The sequence below is a fragment of the Vanellus vanellus genome, assembly GCF_965231255.1.
Source record: "Vanellus vanellus genome assembly, chromosome: 1".
NCBI lineage: Eukaryota > Metazoa > Chordata > Aves > Charadriiformes > Charadriidae > Vanellus > Vanellus vanellus.
Window position 1 is genome coordinate 98,978,368 of NC_138905.1, and position 19,086 is coordinate 98,997,453.

Below are 19,086 nucleotides of genomic sequence, written 5' to 3' on the forward strand. Positions count from 1 at the left end.
TTTTAGGGTGTTTTTAACAGTCCATTGTATCACTCAGTCTTCCCAGAAGCTGGTGCATGATAGGGGTGTCCTGATTTGAGGTAAAACAGAACCAATTTTCTTCAGTAACTTTGCTTCTTAGGTGGGCGTCTTCTAACTACTGAAATTAACTGGGTATTGCACAGACAGTGTTCACTCTCTCAGAGTGATAAGACCGATTGTTTATAGCTGATGCCCAGGCATGGTATGCAGAGAGGCTCCTGCTTATGCTTATTGCTATAACCCCCAAGGCCAACCAACTTTGTTATTTTCCCCGTTGGAGGGTCGGAAGCAGAAAAGCATAGTGGGGTCCCACCTGCAGGGAGGAGCAGACAGCACAGGTGACCCAAAACTGACCAACAGGGTATTCCATCCCATCTGCCTCATGCTCAGAACAAAAGCTGAGGGATCAAAGGGTCAGCTTTCTCTTCCTTCAGTGGCTGACGCCTGAGGAGGACTCTGTTCGTCTGCCTGTGATCCCGATCCGGAATCCAGATCCGGAATCCAATTCTCGAATGTCACTGAGTCCAGCCTGGGACTGCCCCAGTGCCAGCCGGTGTCGTGACTGTCATCTCGGGAGCTTGATACAGTTTTGTATATATTTTTCATTATTTCTTTTTGTTTTATTATTAATATTTCATTAAAGTAGTTTAGTTCCTTCTAAACTCATAAGTCTCTTTTTCTTCCTCTGCGTCTCTCTTTGAAGAGGGGTAGAGGGGAGCATCTGTCAGTCCCATCTGGGGTCCCCCAGGTCCCCAGTAGTGGATTTTGGCCTAAACCATGACAAGGGGATATGATATATCACTCAATGCCATGTTCTTTTGCCCAGTTACTTACAAGTATTGTTATTTTGTTAATCATATCCATTGGGATCTGGCAATGGCCATCTTGCCACTTAATTCCCAAAAACTGGATCTCTTGTGCAGGCCCCTTGACCTCACCTCTTTTAATGGCAAAACCTGCTTTCAGAAGAGTCTTAATTCTTTTCCTACCTCACTGGAAAACTTCTTCCCCTGTATTACCCCACACAATGATGTCATCGATGTATTCTAGGTGTTCTGGAGCTCCACCCTTCTCCAGTGCAGTCTGGATCGGTCCATGGCAAACAGTAGGGCTGTGTTTCCACCCCTGGACCAGTCGATTCCAGGTGTACCGGACACCCCTCCAGGTGAAAGCAAACTGTGGCCTGCGCTCTGCTGCTACAGGAACAGAGAAAAAGGCATGAGCAATGTCAATTGTGGCATACCGTTTGGCTGCCTTTGACTCCAGTTCATAGTGAAGTTCTCGCATGTCTGGCACAGCAGCACTCAGTGGTGGTATGACTTCATTCAGGCCACGATAGGCTAACGTTAGTCTCCAGTCCCCATCAGACTTTTGCACTGGCCACAGAGGGCTGTTAAAGGCTGAGCGAGTTTTGCTGATCACTCCTTGGCTCTCTAGCCGGCGAATCAGGTTATGGATGGGAACCAGGGAGTCTCGGTTGGTGCGGTACTGTTGTCAATGCACCGTGGCAGTAGCAATTGGCACCTGCTGATCTTTAACCCTCAGCAGTCCCACAACAGAAGGGTCATCTGAAAGACCGGCTAAGGTAGACAGCTGTGTAACATCCTCGGTCTCTACAGCTGCTATACCAAAAGCCCACCAATACCCTTTTGGGTCTTTAAAATACCCTCTCTTGAGGTAGTCTATGCCAAGGATGCACGCAGCATCTGGAGCAGTAACAATGGGGTGTTTCTCCCATTTATTCCCACTTAGGCTCACTTCAGCCTCTAATACAGTCAGTTCTTGAGATCCACCTGTCACTCCAGAAATAGTGACGGTTTCTGCCCCTTTATGGTTCGATGGCAATAGGGTACGCTGTGCACCAGTGTCCACCAGGGCTTTATACTCTTGTGGCTCTAGTGTGCCGGGCCATGGAATCCACACCGTCCAATAAATTCAGTTGTCCCTCTCCTCCTCCTGACTGGAGGCAGGGCACCTCTAATGTTGACCACAGCACCTACGATTAGCAGATCGGCTCCTACCTGGTCTGTAGGATCACCCACTGCAGGTTGCAGTAGCCTTCCTCCTGTGAGAATTCTTTTGCCTATCTGCTTTACTGAGCAGCTCAAGCACCCGTGCAGGTAGGGCTGAGGTAGGTTCTCCATCCCACTTCCTCCTGTCCTCTCCAAAGTTGCAGAGGCAAAGACACAGGAAATCTCGGAATGGGTTTGATCGGTCTTGAGTCGGAGGATGGTTTTTCTCTTGAGCAGGAGTGTGTTTTTTCTTGGCAGCTGCAACATGGGTCTGTGCAGGGGAAGAATGGAATTTTTTCTCCACCTTGGAGAGTTTATCAAACAGTTTATCGGTTTGCTCAACTATTTTCTTGGTCGTTTGCTCTATTTTCTCAGTCATTTTCTCAGTCTTCACAGCCAGCTTTTCAACGGCTGCCACAGAGAAGGGACGTGAGAGACGGTCTTCATACTGTCGTACCTTGTAGACCACTGCATTTACAGTTGGTGTGTCAGTATCTGATCCTCCCCAGATCCTTGTTGACAATGTGTGGGAATATGTTGATGGGGCACTTTGTACAAACTTTTTTAGCATAGATCGTTTGCATGGCATTTCATCAGGGTCTACAATCACTTGGCCATCACTATAAATCACCCCTCGCACAGCCAGTTCTCTCAGGTACTTCATACTTTTCTCCATGTCGGTCCATTTGCTTGGATGGCAGTCCATATCGTCCTTAAAGGGATACCTGCGCTTTATGGCTGACACCAGTCGCCTCCAGGGACTGAGACTGCTTGTCTTTCTCCCAATCCCTTTACCGATACCTCCATCCCTGGCCAGGTTTCCCAGTTGCCTAGCTTCTCTGCCATCCAAGTCTATTGTATCTGCCCCACTATCCCAGCATCGGAGCAACTAGGAGATCAGTGTTTCACCTTCATGACGACTAAAGTCCATCCTAGTATTTCTCAGGTCCTTCATAGAGAAGGACGTAACAACTACCTCTACATCTGACTCCTCCTGCGTTGACGCTGCCCAGGAAGGACCCTCTCCAGGATCTGCTCTAGAAGGTCTCTCCCCTGGATCTCCCTCAGAACTCTCTCCCAAGCTGTCTGGCTTGAGGTGCTCTTTGTCATAAGGGACAGGGGAAGGAGCCGACCTCTTTTTCTGCTTCCTGCTTACTGGGGCAACTGGTACCGGTTTCAACGGAGTTTGAGTAGCAGCGGTACTGCTTGTAGTCGCCACGGCCGGAGTAGCTCGTGCCAGGCTGGACGGCAGAGGGGCCGGTGTTGTTGCAGCTGGGGGGCGGCTGATGGCGGTGCCGGTGCCGCTGCAGGGGGCGGTGGAGGCGCTTCTGCCGGGCCGGGCGGCGGCGTGGCTTGTGCCGGGCCGGGGGGAACATGGCTTGTGCCGGGCCGGGCGGGGCCGCGGTTTGCGGAGCGGCTGCTCGGATCTGAGCGGCGGCAGCGCGCGGTACTTACAGCCCCCCTGCACCGGTGGTTCAGGAGAAGCCACCCCTGCAACACGCGCAGGAGCAGAACAACAAAATCACGATCTTAAGAAGGTAACGCTCCCTATCGTCGCAGCCCGGAAGGTTTCCATGCCCAGGCGCTGTTGGTGTCACGGTAGTACAATCATCCCAGGGCAAAGGAAACTTTCCCAAGGTAGAAAAGAAAGTGTAATTAGTAACAGAATCCATCATGCGACGCCCGAGATGTACAGGTAGAGCCGTTGCCCAACTGATGGTGTTGTACACCTCAATTGCGAACCACACCAAAACAGCACATTTAAGCCACATTAAATGTGGAAAGTATCTAAGAAAACATCCTTTTTCTGTGCCACAGACAGTCCTGATGGGACATGTCCCTCCACAGCATCTCCTATGCCTCTCCTGCAGCTGGCGAACTAAAGTCTGTTGGTTGGTAGTAGTGGAAGCTTCTAAACTGACTGTTCATATGAAAACGTTTACTTTCTGCTCTTCAACAAAACTCATACAGGCTGACTGGCAGGACAGATGGAAGCTGGGTTACCCCAGCTTTAAGGGCTGTCCCCCTGCACAGGTTTAATCTGTGCTGCTTTGACAATCTGCACAGGAAATACATAAGGCTGTGAAACATGACTGGATTTGCCCTTGGTTTTTATTTTGTCAGAGATCTGCCAATTAGGATTTGTTGCAACATAATGAAGTGGGCTGTTGGCAAATATAATCTTTTATTGATCCCTGGGGCTTAGCAAAATAGAAACACAAAGAAATGAATGGAGTACACTATACAGTCTCTTTGGATTTTCACTTGATGTTTATTTCTGTAAGTGCTTATTTTGTTCTACATCTGCTTTCAGTTATGCCTGATTATATCAAGCATCTTCTCATATCTGTCAGCTTGGACTGTACTTATTCCTCTTCATGAACCTGAAATGCAATTGAGATAGTATACAACTGTTAAAATGGGAGTGTTGGGGGGGGGGGGAGGGGGGGGTTATGGTAAGTTCACAAATAATGACAAAAGCTTCTCTTCACTAATGCTTCTGCTCCTTGATATTACCAGTTTGTATCTGAAATAGACTAGCACCAATTTAACCAACCTTTGCCGTCTTACTTCAGCTAACAATACAGGTTTCTTGTCCTCATGCTAGAGTATATATCACTTTTACAGCAGATGACTTCTACACAACCCTGTTTCAGTAGGTAGTGGTCTTTCTGAATCACACACGCTTCCCATAGTTTACGGGAACACAGGTACTGGTAGCAGTAGACAAGGTATTTCTAATGCTACACGATTAAAGTAGTGTCTTCAGTGCCTTTCTCTCCCCAAAGGAGATGTGTCATGATTTTTGAGACAGTACTCGCTGCCTGGGCATTGCTGCCACAAGTTCCTTTTTGTGGAGGTGACACCTCTGCATGTACTGTTGAGCTCATCTTTTGACAGCACAATACTCTGCCATAGGCCAGAGCTGGAATTGGTGTTGGCAAAGCAGAAATTGGAGAGTTTTCTCCCACAGAATGGTTGATACAGAAGAGAGAAGGAAGGTGTTGGGATCAAGTGTGATAAAGATACCAAAACTATACAGAGAGCATTTTTCCCCCTCTTTCTTGACTTAAGAGTTTCACTCCCATAGAACTTATATGACGTTAAGCATGGCAGTTTATGTTTCACTTGCAAATGAAATAATAAAGCAATGAGCCAGCTCCTCTTTCTATTATTCCTACAAGTAACAACCCCACTCTTACTTGCCCTGGTTGCCACAAGGCAACAAGCATAGATAAGCAAAGGTTTGCTTGCAGTTCCAGACCAAGTTCTTGGACACCTTTTAGTTTCAGCAATATTATTCTACTACCATTCTGCTCAAGTGCAAAACACCACCAAAGTATTTCTAATTACTAATGACTTCCCAGCACTTAAGTGACTGATCACTAATATTTTCTTTCCATCCAGTTCTTCAAATCAAGTTCTCTGAAAGAGCAATGTTAAAATATCTGGCAATCTGCTAGTGCAGTAATCCCTGGGCTATATTACATACACAGAAATCTACATCATCGGGGGAGAAAAAGATGGAGCTTTTTAATATCCCTTGAAAAAAAAAACTAAAATCACCAGTTCTGGAAACTTCTGGCTGCTCAGCACAGAGGTTAAATGACAACATTGAGAGGATGGAGAATTCATTCTGCCTAGGCATCAGATTGCTGTCCTGAAGCCTTACCTTAATGTTAAAATACAGAGTAGACTAAAACTAAAAAATGTAGTAAACAAGTATTTATTCTAGTCTGTGCTACTTTAAGGGATGTAACATATGTCTTCCCATATACATGGCATCCACTACTATGTATTAAACAGTCACATTTACCCCATATGCTATAACCATACCTTTTTCATGCCAATATCTCTTGACTTGCTCCTCAGCTTATTAACTTGAGATTCAGCTATTTCAGCCCGTTCTTCAGCATCGTCCAGATCATGTTGCTGTTTTCTGTACTTCGAAAGGTACAGATTGGCTTGAGCTTCCTGGTGAGAGAAAACAGTGAAGCTGATTTCCTCCTGTGCACATGAAACAAAGCTTTCCATTTCAAGCGGGATGGAAAGTGCTTAGCATGACTAGGTAACAACTGTATGAGAGAACTCCTGGAGAACTGAGATTGTTATTTTACAGAGTTGATGTTTCCAGTGGCACTCTCCGCATTAAGCGAATTGGGAGGTTCTCAATATGCCTCCTGAGGGACTGGGAGGTAAAAAGTCTTTCCTGTTTCTTCCCTTCCCCCCTTCCCTTGCAAATTGTACTGCAATCTTAACATAAAATTGAATACCTTTTCTTAAATATAACCAACACATATGCTACTTATTTTATTTTATATATAGTATAAATATATTTATACATACAGGGTTTATATGACTATCAATACAAATATTAACACACACACAAAATGTGTATTTGTACTAAAATATTCCACGGATTAAAGATTGTGGGTTTAAGACAATAAATTTCTCAAAGGTAAAAAGGCCCAAATAGTTACTTACAGCTTCCTCTGCTTGGTGCTTGTAGCTCTTCACTTTTAATTGTAGCTTGTCAATCAGATCCTGCATCCTGGCCAGATTCTTCTTATCTTCTTCTGACTGCATCAAAACACCATTAATTGCGTTTACAGTGTAAAAAGGCCTAAAGCACTTCCCACAATGAAACAGGTATGGCTGCCATATATATAATTTAAAAAACATATAGTTCAAAATACAAACAAGCCATAGTGTGATCACCCTAAGTACAGAGGACAAAAATTTCTATAGATTGATTGAAGATGTATGTAAGCCTGGACGCTGGGGACTAAAAGAGAGTACCCTCTCCATTTATATGTATGTAAATATAGATAGATACAAAAACAGGTTTTCATGTGCACACACTTTCAGAGGTATACACATACCTACACACAGAGTTCCTCGCTTAGGGGTGAGGAGCACTCGTCACTATTTAGTGAAACACTGTTATGGGCAGGCCTAAAAATATGTAATTTGCATATTTTAAAGTCTGGTTTGGAGGTATTTTTGGTAAAGGGAGCCAAGTTCAAGCTGTCACAGTCCGTAAGCCAAAGGACCATCAATTCTGCCTGCGCACTGTATTCTAAGAAAACAACCTTCAGCCTCGGCATGCAAAAATGAGAGTAAAACAACAGGTAGGAGGCTAAATAATCTCCTAAAGGAGATGGATGGGATTATCTTCTTAAGAATGCTGTTGAAAGCAAGAAGATCAGTGCTCTGTGCTGAAGATCTCTTTTGAAAGGCAAGCAGCAACAGCAGCCCTTAGCAAACCTGCAGGAGGCTCACGACTAGTCCTTGCTGCTTGGCAATAGGTGACAGAGCCCTGGGACTGGGCATCCCTACACTGAGTGATGCATTAGAGTCAACTGAATCCTTCTGGCTGTTTTTAGCAGCATCAGCACAGCTGAGGGACAGCTGGTCTCTCTCTTCTCTTGCAGTGTGAGTAGTCATCTAAGCCTGCTCCATATTAATACTGTGCTAAAACTGTCCAAATCCCAGCAACAGAGGCTTTCAAACATCATTCACAATGAGTCAGGAAGATGACGGTAGCCCCAGGGAGATGTTCCTCCTATTCCAAAAGCTTCCCACAATCAGAAAGCTCTGGGTAATGCCATCCTTCATCCTTCACGAAAACAATGAGGCAACTTTTTGGGCGCATGGTTTGGGAGAACACGTTCTTTCCAGTGACCTAGTGGTTACTTGAGTCCTCAGCATACCTGGTAAGTCAGCTCTTTTATGCGTCTCTCAAACTTGCGGGCTCCTTTTTGGGCATCCGAATTGCGACGGAGTTCAGTCTCAAGTTCATTCTCCAGCTCACGAACCTGCAAAAAAGGAAAAACCATTGCCATTGTGCTACATGTATATAAAGCAGCAGATAATTTAGTTGACAGTTCAAGAAATGCTCATTTTCTCAGCATCTCCAGAATGGCAAATTTCAGAAACAGATTAAAATGTAACCTGTCCATTCTGCTTTTTCATAAATGTATTTAAGCTGCATCAGCAGTCAAAGGTGCAGACATATGCAAAGGCCAAAAAAGGTTAATTGAAGCAAGCATTGCAGAGGCTTTTCTTGATTTTAGATGTTGTGTTGTATTTTGGTTTTGATGTTTTTTTTTTAATCAAGGGCTTGGTCATCTGCTGTGCTACAACAGCTCATTGTAACTGGATGAAGGGGAAGCATGCCTCTAAGAACTACTCTGCATTTTGTGAAACAGAAAAAATGTTCATGGTGTCCCTTTTTGGTCTCTATAAACTTACCAGGCAGCCCTGGGGCACCTACCTGGTCTCAGTTCTATAAAGCAGGAGATACCGGTCCATAGTTTGATCACAAACCTACCCTGGATTCCAGTTTCTGGATCTGCTTCTTGCCACCTTTCAGGGCTATCTGTTCTGCTTCATCCAGTCGCTTCTGGAGATCTTTAATGGTTTGCTCCATGTTCTTCTTCATTCTCTCCAAGTGAGCACTAGTATCTTGCTCCTTTTTAAGCTCCTCAGCCATCATTGCTGCCTGAAAAACAATCACATTTTACAGCAGCTCTCTTATGCTATCAAATTATGTCTCAGAAGAAATGATGGGAGATTGATCTTAGATTATCCACTACTTGGATCATTCACTGTACCCAAAACTCCAGAGAATATTTTGTATGTGCATGCCTTGCCTGGACAGAGAAAATACAAAGACAGAATAGCCTTGGAGTCCTTTTTTCCCTCCATATTCTAATGCCGCGATTTAAGATTTCCCCCTCACCTATATCTTTTTCTTTTCTTTTAGTGTCTGCGCTGTATAAAGTCCTCATTATAAAGCCTACAAGTAAGCCTGTGCCTTTCACTAGAGACATTTTACCTAGAACTTGTTCAAAATCTGCTCTTGGTGTTTGGAGCTCTTGGAATTAGTAGATGAAAACAACTGGCAGGCAAATTTCCCTGCACAGCCATAGGTGAGAGCTGCCTGAGAAGCTGTAACAGCAGAGCGGTTTCTGCAGTCTGTGCTGGGATAGGAAGCTCAGTTTCAACAGCTTACATAGTCCCTGGCCGTTCTGTAAGACGGGTAACAAGGGTGCTAATTAGCTCATTCCTGCTTCGACGTTTGTCCCTGCCACCAAGAGCCGTTTACAGACTTTGAGCAGTCGTTGGAAGACAGCAGTCATCGCAATCCAGGCTGGAGCTGGATCAAGCACATTCAGCATCTTCTCGCTGGCAGGCAGTAATAGTGCTGTCAGCTGAGAAGCTGTAAAGACCATGGTACAGGAATAGCTTTGTCCAGGCACTCCAGACACGTAACTAACAGAAACCTTCAGTTTTAGCTTTCATTTTATCTATTGGTAAGATGTGATACATCAGCTGAACTCTGAAGACATGAATTTCTCCAGGTCTGTGGGAAATGAAACGATACCTGCCCAAATAATGTCTTCCCTAGAGGAAGAATGCACTCCATCTCTCCCCCTGGGATCTTAGGCCTCATGTTTTTCCAATAGACACCTGGTTTTAGGGTACCTCTTGTGGGATTCAGTAATTTTGTTTCTCACACCAGATTCTATGTACATCAGGAGACCAGTTAGCGCTAGTTCAGTCTGAACTGGTTTAGCCTATCCAGGTGTATGATTTACCTGATTCAAAGATGACATGACCTGAGACTTTGAGGATCAGTTGAATCTGTGTTCTTGGAGAAAAAAAAACCAAACAAAACAACCAAAACCCAAACATCAGAAAGAACTCCTTCCTCTCCTTTTACCTCTAGCCTGTTTTATTTTGTAGTTTCATCAGTTACCTTTAGATAACTGTGGAGTGCTTTGGGTGTATGAGCTTTGTAACAAGCACAGAAATGGCGACCTGGGAATCACTTACTTGGTTGTCCTAAGACATTGCAGTTCTGAAAAGAAGTGCGCAAGGAACCAGCCTACTTACATCTGTGATTGCCTTCTTGGCTTTTTCCTCTGCATTCCGGCACTCCTGGATCGATTCCTCCACTTCATTCTGCATCTGGGAAATGTCACCCTCCAACTTCTTCTTTTGATTGATCAGGCTTGTGTTCTTTTATTAAGTTTTCCCCAAAGAAACATTGGAAAAGGAGGAAAATTGATGATTAGAGACATAACTTTTCTAAATACCATAGCACACCAAGGCTGACTGATTTTTCCATCCTCTGGATTACAGCAGTATTTGGGAAGGGAGACCCAGGTATGTGGTAAAGGCTGGCCTTTACTATGTAGCTTAGCTTCAGACTGAGGAAATATTAAAAATACTGTCAAAGCTGTAAACATTCAGCTTTTGATTCACATAAAGTAATAAGCCAGAGGCTGAAATAGGAGAATGAATAAGATAGTTCATCTTGGAATTCTAACTATCCATAATAGGTTAGTCAATGAGCTGATTAAAACAGAAGCCCCCTGTCATCAATGGGCTGGAGGAAACATTGCAAAACATTGCCAGCCCAGAGCACATTTTCATTTCCTTCTGACCATTATCTGGTGAAGAGAAGCTTTGGCTTTGCAGCAAAAATGCTGGTGTGTCAGGATATGCCCCTCCATGACCCTGCAAAAGTGTCCATCGTCACAAAGTCCAAAGGCCTATCTTAATGAAGACCTGTGATATGGTAGAGAGCACTTTGCTGGAGGGTAGTTTCCTGCCCTGCACAATACACCTGTTATTCGAACCCAGCCTCTGCAGTTGTTATCGTTGAGTAAAATCAGCGCCCTGCACAAAAACATGACCTGTGTCGCTTATCTGAAGAAATGCCTCACCATTCCAAGCCATGACTTAACGAAAGCAGGGAACTGGTTTTACAGCATGGAAGAAGGAAAAAAAAAAAATCAAATTTACTCTTGCTATCTTACATCCTTGCTTTTGCTGGAAACTGTTTAAAGCAGTTGACTGAATCATCAATTCCAGCTAACTTGAAGGGAGTGAGGTGGCATATCTACAAAGTGACTTACTTCCTCTCCCTTGTTTTCTCCCCTGAAGGAGAGCAAGGTGTATCTGCCTTATGATAGCCATGGAGAAACAGTGTCACTGCTTAATAGACAAGGATCAGTTTAACTCAGTGAGGGAGACAGGACAGAAAAAGCCAACCTGAGTGTGAAGCAGGTTCACACGTTCAGTGGCTTCCAGCAGTTCATGCTCTGCCAGTTTCCTTGCCCGTTCAGTCTGGTCCAGCAAAGCCCTCAGCTCATCCAGCTCTGATTGGAGAAGATTGTTCCTCCTGTCAGAGACCGCCAGCTGCTCCTTCAAATCTTCATTGACGTGTCCCGAGTCATCCAGCTGCACCTGAAGCTCCTATAACAAAACAGATGTTTTGTTTTTTTTTTTTTTTTTTTTTAACAGTGCAACTCCATTTCAAGCCACTGTGCTTACATAAGAGGACCCCAGATTGCAGAGGTTGCATGTGACCCACCTCAAGAATTTCAGTGCTTCTTTATCAGAGAAAGGCTTCCTCCACACTGTAAGCTCAATAGCTTTGTGGTATGTGGTGCAACAGGGGAAAACCTGTGTGTTCAAATCTGTCAGAGCTCATGATTCTGCCCAAGGAAGAACTAGCTGCTTAGGCGTGGGAGAGGCGATGACTTAAGACATGTCTTAGCAAAGCACTTCTTTTTTAAGCTATTACAAATGTTGAAGCAAACAATAAAGCTGAATATACACACACACACACACTCCCTGTACTCCAGCCAACTGAATTCCTCTCCACTTTTAAAGGACTTGCGAGCTCACAAGAAAGTCACAGATCTTCAGTTGCTCATGCTGCAGCTTTCTGCCCCTACAGGAGGCTGTAGCCAGCAAGGTTTTTATGACTGGATCTCATCCAGCTTGTATGCAAGTCTTGGAAGAAATCCGTATTTCAGTATTCTCTTATGCCAGACGTGATCACTATGGGCTTTTCCTGCACAATCTTGGGAGTGGCTTCTCTCTTAATTAACATCACCATTGCTGTTTTGCTCTGTGCTAATGAAACCCAGCCCGCATCTACCATTGGGTTCTTGGGGCTGACAGCTCTCGGAGTACCTTTATTTGTGTCTGCAAGACACGTGTTGACTTTGTTGCTTCTGCAGCATGCCTGTTAGCATGGCTGAGCTGGATTTCCATCTCATTGAGGTCCCCTTCCATCTTCTTCTTCAGCCGGATGGCTTCATTTCTGCTCCGTGCTTCAGAATCAAGGGTGGACTGCAGTGAATCTATGGCGCGTTGCTGATTTCTCCTGAAAAGGACATAAAGCGTGAATAAAGTAATTTTCCTCTCTGCACAGGAACATAGAACTACACGCAACAGTACTTCATTTTCTGAAAGTGTCTCATTTCCAGAAATAGTATATTTCTGAATGACATACACAGCACAGGTTTCTAGTGCCTCACTGCCAACTAACTGGCTGGTGTGCTTCACACCTTCAGCTAACTCCTGATCTGTAAGCACCTATAGCATCCTTGTCACGCGTTTCCTTTGGCAATGTTGGAGCAAGGAGTTCTCTCAGATCTCTTGTAAACACAAGCAAGTACAAGTTGGAACCTAACAAGAAGCGCTTCAAGCTTAGCAGTCACTCACTAGGATATTTACTGAATCATTTACTGGGATATTTTACATTTCAGCCTATTTATGAAGGCATTAGTGGAGGGGATTAAGCAAACTGAAGGTAGGCAACTGCATTCTAAGCGAACTACTCTAGGTGCTCTTTATAGTAAATAGCATGTATAAGCTACAATTTGTCGTGTCTTAAAGTAGATGTTGAAAAACATTTCTTATACTAATTATGAGGGGAATAACTCAGGAATAGAAATCTGTGTTATGGACATCTAAAGTTAGAGGAGATTAAGTCCACCCAATTAACAGCATGGTCCCCCTGTGAAAGGCATCTTAGTGTCAATTTAAAGATGGCAAAACAGATACAGACAGGTGCTTACTTCTCTTGACTATAACAGTCAAGTTCTAAGATGAAAGATGTGCCCTCTTACAACCAGAAGGTAACTCAAAGCACAGAATATGACTCACACAAGGAAACATTTATCTTGCTGCTGGCCAAGTTTTGCTGAAATTGTAGGAGTTCTATGAAATCACCGAATCAACAAGGAAAACCTTGAGGGCCTTATTGCTTCAGGAAGATACTGAACTGTGCCCTAGACTCCCAGGGAACAACACAGCATGTTTGCTGAACAACCTATCAGCAAAACACTCATAACAAAGCTGAGGCAGAAAGCATTGATTAGGACACTTTGTCCTGAGATCTCTGTAATCCAGACATCTACAGGACATCGGAAGACAGTATCTGAAAGGGCTGAAAAATCATTTGGTTTTGAAACAATTAGCATATCAATCCTTGTATCTGCACTGGCCAAGGTAAGCCTTAGACTTCCTCTTCCCTACACTTTACCCTACCAACAAACAATGACACAGTTCTTGGATTAATAGTGCTGCAGCACTGACTAATTCAAGACTGGAGTTTTCTGAAGAAAAGACAAAAGACATCATCCTCCTGTCATCTAATTGCTTTCCATTTTTCCTGTTTATCCCTTTCACCTGCAAGCTCCTATCCTTTTATAGTCATACTTTCTGTACCTCTGCAATTCTCGCTGCTTACCCAAATGGTGTACACATAACAGCAAGCTCCTCACATCCTCCCACAATCAGTGTAGCTACAGCTGCATAAATTAACTAAATGCAGAGATAAAGACTGTCTTCAGACAACACAGGTTCGAGCACCACTGAGGTAGTACTGCTGATTATGCCTGTGGTTCCCCTTGGGAGGCCGCCATCCTAGAGGATTAGGAGATAGCAGGACACTAGACCTTCTTGTCTCCATACTGTAAACGTATAGACTCTAAATCTATATGTTTACAGCCCCTTGGTCTGCTGTGAATTTGGTTATGCCAGTCAGTTCTGTTATGGCTGCTATATGATACATATGATGGGCTTATGCATACGCTGGCAGAAGCTGAACTGACAGCAATATTTGAATTAAGAAATGGTAAGGTGGTATGACTACCCTTTGGAAAATAATCAGAGCTGTCTTGGTTTCTATGGACAGTATCTGCTTGTGCTGGCCAAACTACCTGTGGTACTTTTGACTGGCTCGGGTCTTGAGAATATTTCTGGTCTTTTGAGATTTTCCCCTTAAAACACCACGCTGCTTCCTGCACCATACCTTATATTTTCCATTTCTTCCTCCTTTTCGGTCAGTTTCCTTTCAAACTCTGCTTTAAGCTGAGAAAGTTCAAGCTGAAAACGAAGGGTCTTACTTTCTTCATGCTCCAAAGCTCCCTGAAATAGAAAGCACAGAGAGCTTGCAAGCCAGGAGTCCCTATTTTTTTTTTTTTAAAATCACAAACTGCTGCACAAAGATGATCCCTTCATGCTTTTCTTCCCATTCCCAATAGCACTGTTTCCTCCCTGCCTCTCTCTCTAGTCAAGGGCATGAGCGGCTTACAATGCATTTATTTGCCTTCAGATGCAACTTGGCAGCTGGAAGACTGAGCAGCAAGCTCCTCAGAGGACAAATTGTCAAACAGAGCACAGCTCACAAAAAAAATACCTTAGGCCCTGCCTGCGTGGTTTTGATATCAACAGACGTTCCTCGCTCCACACCCCTGGAAAATCACCCGCTTCCAGGCACCCTCTGGAAATTCACTGGTTTGTAAGGGATAGGTAAAAGCTGAAGCAAGATTGTTGCTGGGAGGGTGAAGGGGTCCATGCTTTCCCCAGCTCACAAAGATCTCTCGAAATCATAAAGCGATGAAAGCCTCCCAATTTTACAATCTTATTAGGCAATATGACTTCAAGGAAAGAAGTAACAGACATCAGCTCTATATGAAAAAATGCAAAAATACTCTGTCCGCTCCTCCCAATTAACATGAAAACAAGTCTATGAAACAAGGGACATTTGTTCCTGGGTCTTTGTTCTTACATTTCTCTCATATATGGAAGTCAAGAACTAAGCTGACAACAGCCCGTAGTGAAATAACAGGGCCTCTGACTTCCAGGTCTTGCATAAACCAGGCTCAGTGGCATTCTGTCCCTTGCTGCTCACATCAAACAGGGAAGGAAAGCACAGAATTGAACACCATATATTTTGGAACTGCTCTCTGAAGGAAGAAATGGAATGGAGGTTCTGAAGACGAAGCTGTACAAAATCCTTGCTAATCTCTGGCCGTCATGCAGCAGCTATAGGTCAGTCGAACGCACACTTCATGCCAAGGAATCACAACGTATTAATGGGAACAGCACACAGAAGTACTGTGTCGCCAGTGGTGACTGCCAGAGACCCAAATTCACACGGAAGGGAGAAAATCTGCATTAAACCATTTCTTTCACAGTTAAAATAAGATACATCACCACTTTACTTTCATTAGTTTCTAATATCACTGATCTTTAGAAAGCCATTCCACACAGTCCAGGAAAGTAAAGTGTGCCCCTTAGATCCCTTAAGAACTGATGTATTCCTTCTAGCAAGAGAAGTTTACTGACAGAGCATACAATCACTCTCCACATCTCAGAGCTGTGGAAGGCAGGCATGCTCTTTCCTCTGCTCTGATCATGACACCTGTTTGTCTGGCTGTGAAATCCCTGCAAAGTATAAAGCATCCTGTAACAGACAAAAGAAGTTGCACAGAATTTAAGGTATTAATGGATCCCCGTCACTGGGTAACGTTCGTTTTAGCAGATATTATTTAGAGTACAATTCAAAAGAAATGCAGCCCTCACTAAAAATCCTTTCTATGCACTGTGTTGCTTCTAGCCAGCAACGCCTACACCCCTTCTTAGCTCTGCAATGCACCAAACTTTCAAAAAAACTGACAACTGAGCCCTTTAAGAGAACAACCAGGATTTCCAGTTGGCTTGTTCTGTATTGTGGGTTTGTTTCTGGAAACTGGGATGAGGCATCCCTCTTGGGTACATGCATACTTGTCACTGTAGAAATTAATGCTGTGGTGCTAAATGTCTTTACCAAACTCCTACTGGGAGTCAAAGGTTTTCTAAATGGCCTGTTTTCATTTGGTTTCTGAGACTGGTACCATTCTTTTAAGCAGGCTGCAGTATCTGACACAATATTTGAGACCTTATAAAATTTAAAGTCACCAGGAGGTTTGTTTTCTCTTATTCTCAAAAAGAGGAAATGGTAAATTTGCTGTTGGAAACTAGGCACCAGAAATATCTGACAAAATACTATAACACCGTAAGGCTCAGCAGTTCCTGTTTCCTGAAAGACTGAAATATTGTGTGCCGAAGTGAGCAAGGACTGGATTTTCAGGAGGTGGGCAGAAGATTTCTGAGCTTCCTGAAAGGGAAAAAAAAACCCCAGCAACAAAAAAAACGAAACCTACAAGGCACCTCCTTTACAAGGGCCTCCACTGATGATCTTAGAGCTGACATCTCCAAAAGTCACCAGTCACTCTTGAAAACACTGGCTATCAAGGCCGGAGAACCTGGGTGCAGAGAGCTAACAATCAACACATTGGCTGTGTGGCTGAGAGGATGAAAAAGGAAGGGAAACTGTGATAAAGACACCCTTTCCTCTTCCCTTGAGCTTTGCTTCCTTACCTCTGCTTCCTCCAGAGCCAGCTGAACTTCTGACTTCTCTTGTTCAACCTGTTTCTTGATTTTTTCTATTTCATGGAGGCTCTTGTTTCCTTCACTAATCTGATTGGTCAGATCAGAAATCTCCTCTGAAATAAAAAGGATGGATGGATTTAGCAATCAATGTCCCAAACATACTGCAATTCACAGACCGTGAATACAGCTCTGAGTCTCAAACTACTACCTCAAAGGCTCGTCTGTACCCAAGCGCTGCCTTACTTTCAATTACAGCAACTTTTTTTACCTGACCAACTTGAAGGCACAGACTTTCTTGTAAATGGTTTTTGAAGTGGTCACAGCGGTTTCGTTTTTATCTGTGATCTGCAGGCTGGCAACACTGTGCTCTGCTTTGGGAGCTATCTAGGCTTCATCCGCTGCACCTTTGTCATCTTTCTTGATCCTTCCCCGAGACTGGCACCTCTGTCAGTGAGTTTCATTGACAGGTGAGCAAAAGGAAGCCTGCTCTCCTCTGGCCATACCCATTTCTATGTCTAAAACTTTCATTGCCAGCATCAGTCGGTGTCTCCAAACACATCAGAAAGCTAGTCTCAAGGATGAGATAAACGCCTTTCCCCACAGCTGTTACAGGGCACCTGCATCCCTCCAGCTGTCCACTGGTGTGGCTCTTGCACTGGATGTGGGGCCTGAATGAAGCCTACCTTGGAGGTTCTTGTTTTCCCGTTTCAGCGTCTCCAGATGGTCCAGCGTCTCCTCGTAGGCATTCTTCAGCTTGAAGAGCTCGGTGCTGAGGCCACGGGCCTCCTTCTGGGAAGCTTCCAGCTCAGCCTGTGACTCTTCGTACTTCTGCTTCCAGTCATTGATGATCTTGTCAAACCCACGCTGCTTCTTGTCCAGGGAGGCAGCTGCTGAGTTGGCCTTCTCCAGGTCAATCATCATGTCTTCCAGCTCGTTCTGCAGCCTGTGCTTTGTCTTTTCCAGAGAAGAGCACTTGGCATTGGCCGCCTCGATTGCTTCCTCAGCTTCTTGCAGGCGAGCAGCAAGTTTCTTCCTACCAGGTGGGAAGAGACAGTGAAATGACTGAGTGCCACCGCTGCCATGTTATCCAGAAAAACTGACACTAACGGAGTACCCTCAACAAAAAATTTCTGAAAGGGAAAATTGGGGGGGAAAGGGAAGTGGGGGGGAAATCAAGCCTCTAGAGAGAAAGACCAGCTTAAATTATGAATGTTGACATGTGGCAGATAATTTTGTGCATGTGTGAATGTATGCGAATATTTGAAATTGAACTTTTGAACTCTCAAGCAGCAGCTTGCTACTTGCTAGCTGTAACCAGTATGGGCTGGTTGTAAATTTTGATATAAGATCTGGTCTAAATGAAAGTTTTGTGTTCCTCCAATTAAGAGACATGAGACAGAACAACCAATTAGGAGGCTGGTCATGCCTTGGGGTTTTGTTCATAGGCTATCTAGATTGGGAAAACAGGGGGCTGGGAGTCCCAGCAAGAAGAATTCCTGGAAAGAAAGGAGGGCTCAGAAAGAAGAATGTTATGGTGCTAGATGGAGAAAATATACTGCAAATGGGGGAAGATCCTGCAGATCAGAGATGCAAGGAGGCAGATGCTGGAGGTGCTCAGAGACCTTGCCCAGTAATGCCTGACACCAGTAACAGGGAACAGCTGCACAGCACGAGCCAACATGACTTTCTGCCCTACCTTCCCAGGGCAGCCATCATCTCCCTGCTGGGAAGGGAAGTCAAGACCTAGAGAAGGTAGCACTGGGCCAGGGCAAAGCACGTGAGTGTGTGAGATAACCAAGTAGGGTAATCTAATCTTGTAAGTTCTTAAATAAACCCCAGTATCCACATCCACTGTCCCTTGGACAAGGACTCAACAGAAACATTGACCTGCTTAAGCAATGAAAAGAACAGAAGGACAGCCACAAATGACAGCAATGAGCCAGAGGGATTTTTCCAACCAGATTGCCCTATTTCCTTAGCACTATAACAAATCCTGCCAGCCGAGGGCATGAAGCCCACATAACCCACTTACTTGGCATCTTCCAGCTCCTCAGTTCTCTGAATGGCATCAGTCTCATACTTTGTTCTCCACTGTGCCACTTCTGCATTTCCCTTGGACAGAGCTCGCTGCAGCTCTGCTTTGGCTTCTTGCTCCTCCTCATACTGCTCCCGCAGGAGATCACAGTCATGCCTGGCCGCTTGCAGGGCATGAGCCAGGGCATTTTTGGACTGCAGGGATAGAAAGGTCACAGCATTGCAGGGTTACCTACAGTAAAAGCCAAACAAACAGCCCCTAGAAATTCAAATGGAGGCTTAAGCCTTTTTTCCTTTTTGCCTCTGGGCTTGACAGTCCAGGTCAATTGAGATAAGAAGTGTTTGAAATGATACCTAACTGGTGACATGCTGAGGAAGCCATCAAGACTGAAGATAATCTAACACCTTTGGAGAAGCATCCAAACTTTTAAGATGCAAGATCTGAGATTTTGGCTATCCTACTGGGTAAGTTTTATTTAACAGATATGGA

The 19,086-nt window shown here is 44.4% G+C and overlaps 1 protein-coding gene across 2 annotated transcripts in view; it reads right to left on the bottom strand.

Moving 5' to 3' along the window:
- Positions 1-4,336: 4,336 nt before the first annotated feature.
- Positions 4,337-19,086, bottom strand: part of MYH15 (myosin heavy chain 15) — a gene marked incomplete at its 5' end in the record, with an annotated part of 45,211 nt that continues 30,461 nt past the window's right edge. For both annotated transcript variants that reach the window (XM_082498458.1, XM_082498457.1), the window contains 12 exons: positions 4,337-4,417; positions 5,871-6,008; positions 6,519-6,614; positions 7,748-7,852; positions 8,368-8,538; positions 9,936-10,061; positions 11,100-11,303; positions 12,030-12,222; positions 14,158-14,273; positions 16,551-16,675; positions 17,246-17,595; positions 18,595-18,791. In XM_082498458.1, the coding sequence (XP_082354584.1) occupies positions 4,400-4,417; positions 5,871-6,008; positions 6,519-6,614; positions 7,748-7,852; positions 8,368-8,538; positions 9,936-10,061; positions 11,100-11,303; positions 12,030-12,222; positions 14,158-14,273; positions 16,551-16,675; positions 17,246-17,595; positions 18,595-18,791 (1,839 nt within the window). In that variant the 3' untranslated portion in view covers positions 4,337-4,399. The remainder of the gene's footprint in view (positions 4,418-5,870; positions 6,009-6,518; positions 6,615-7,747; positions 7,853-8,367; positions 8,539-9,935; positions 10,062-11,099; positions 11,304-12,029; positions 12,223-14,157; positions 14,274-16,550; positions 16,676-17,245; positions 17,596-18,594; positions 18,792-19,086) is intronic.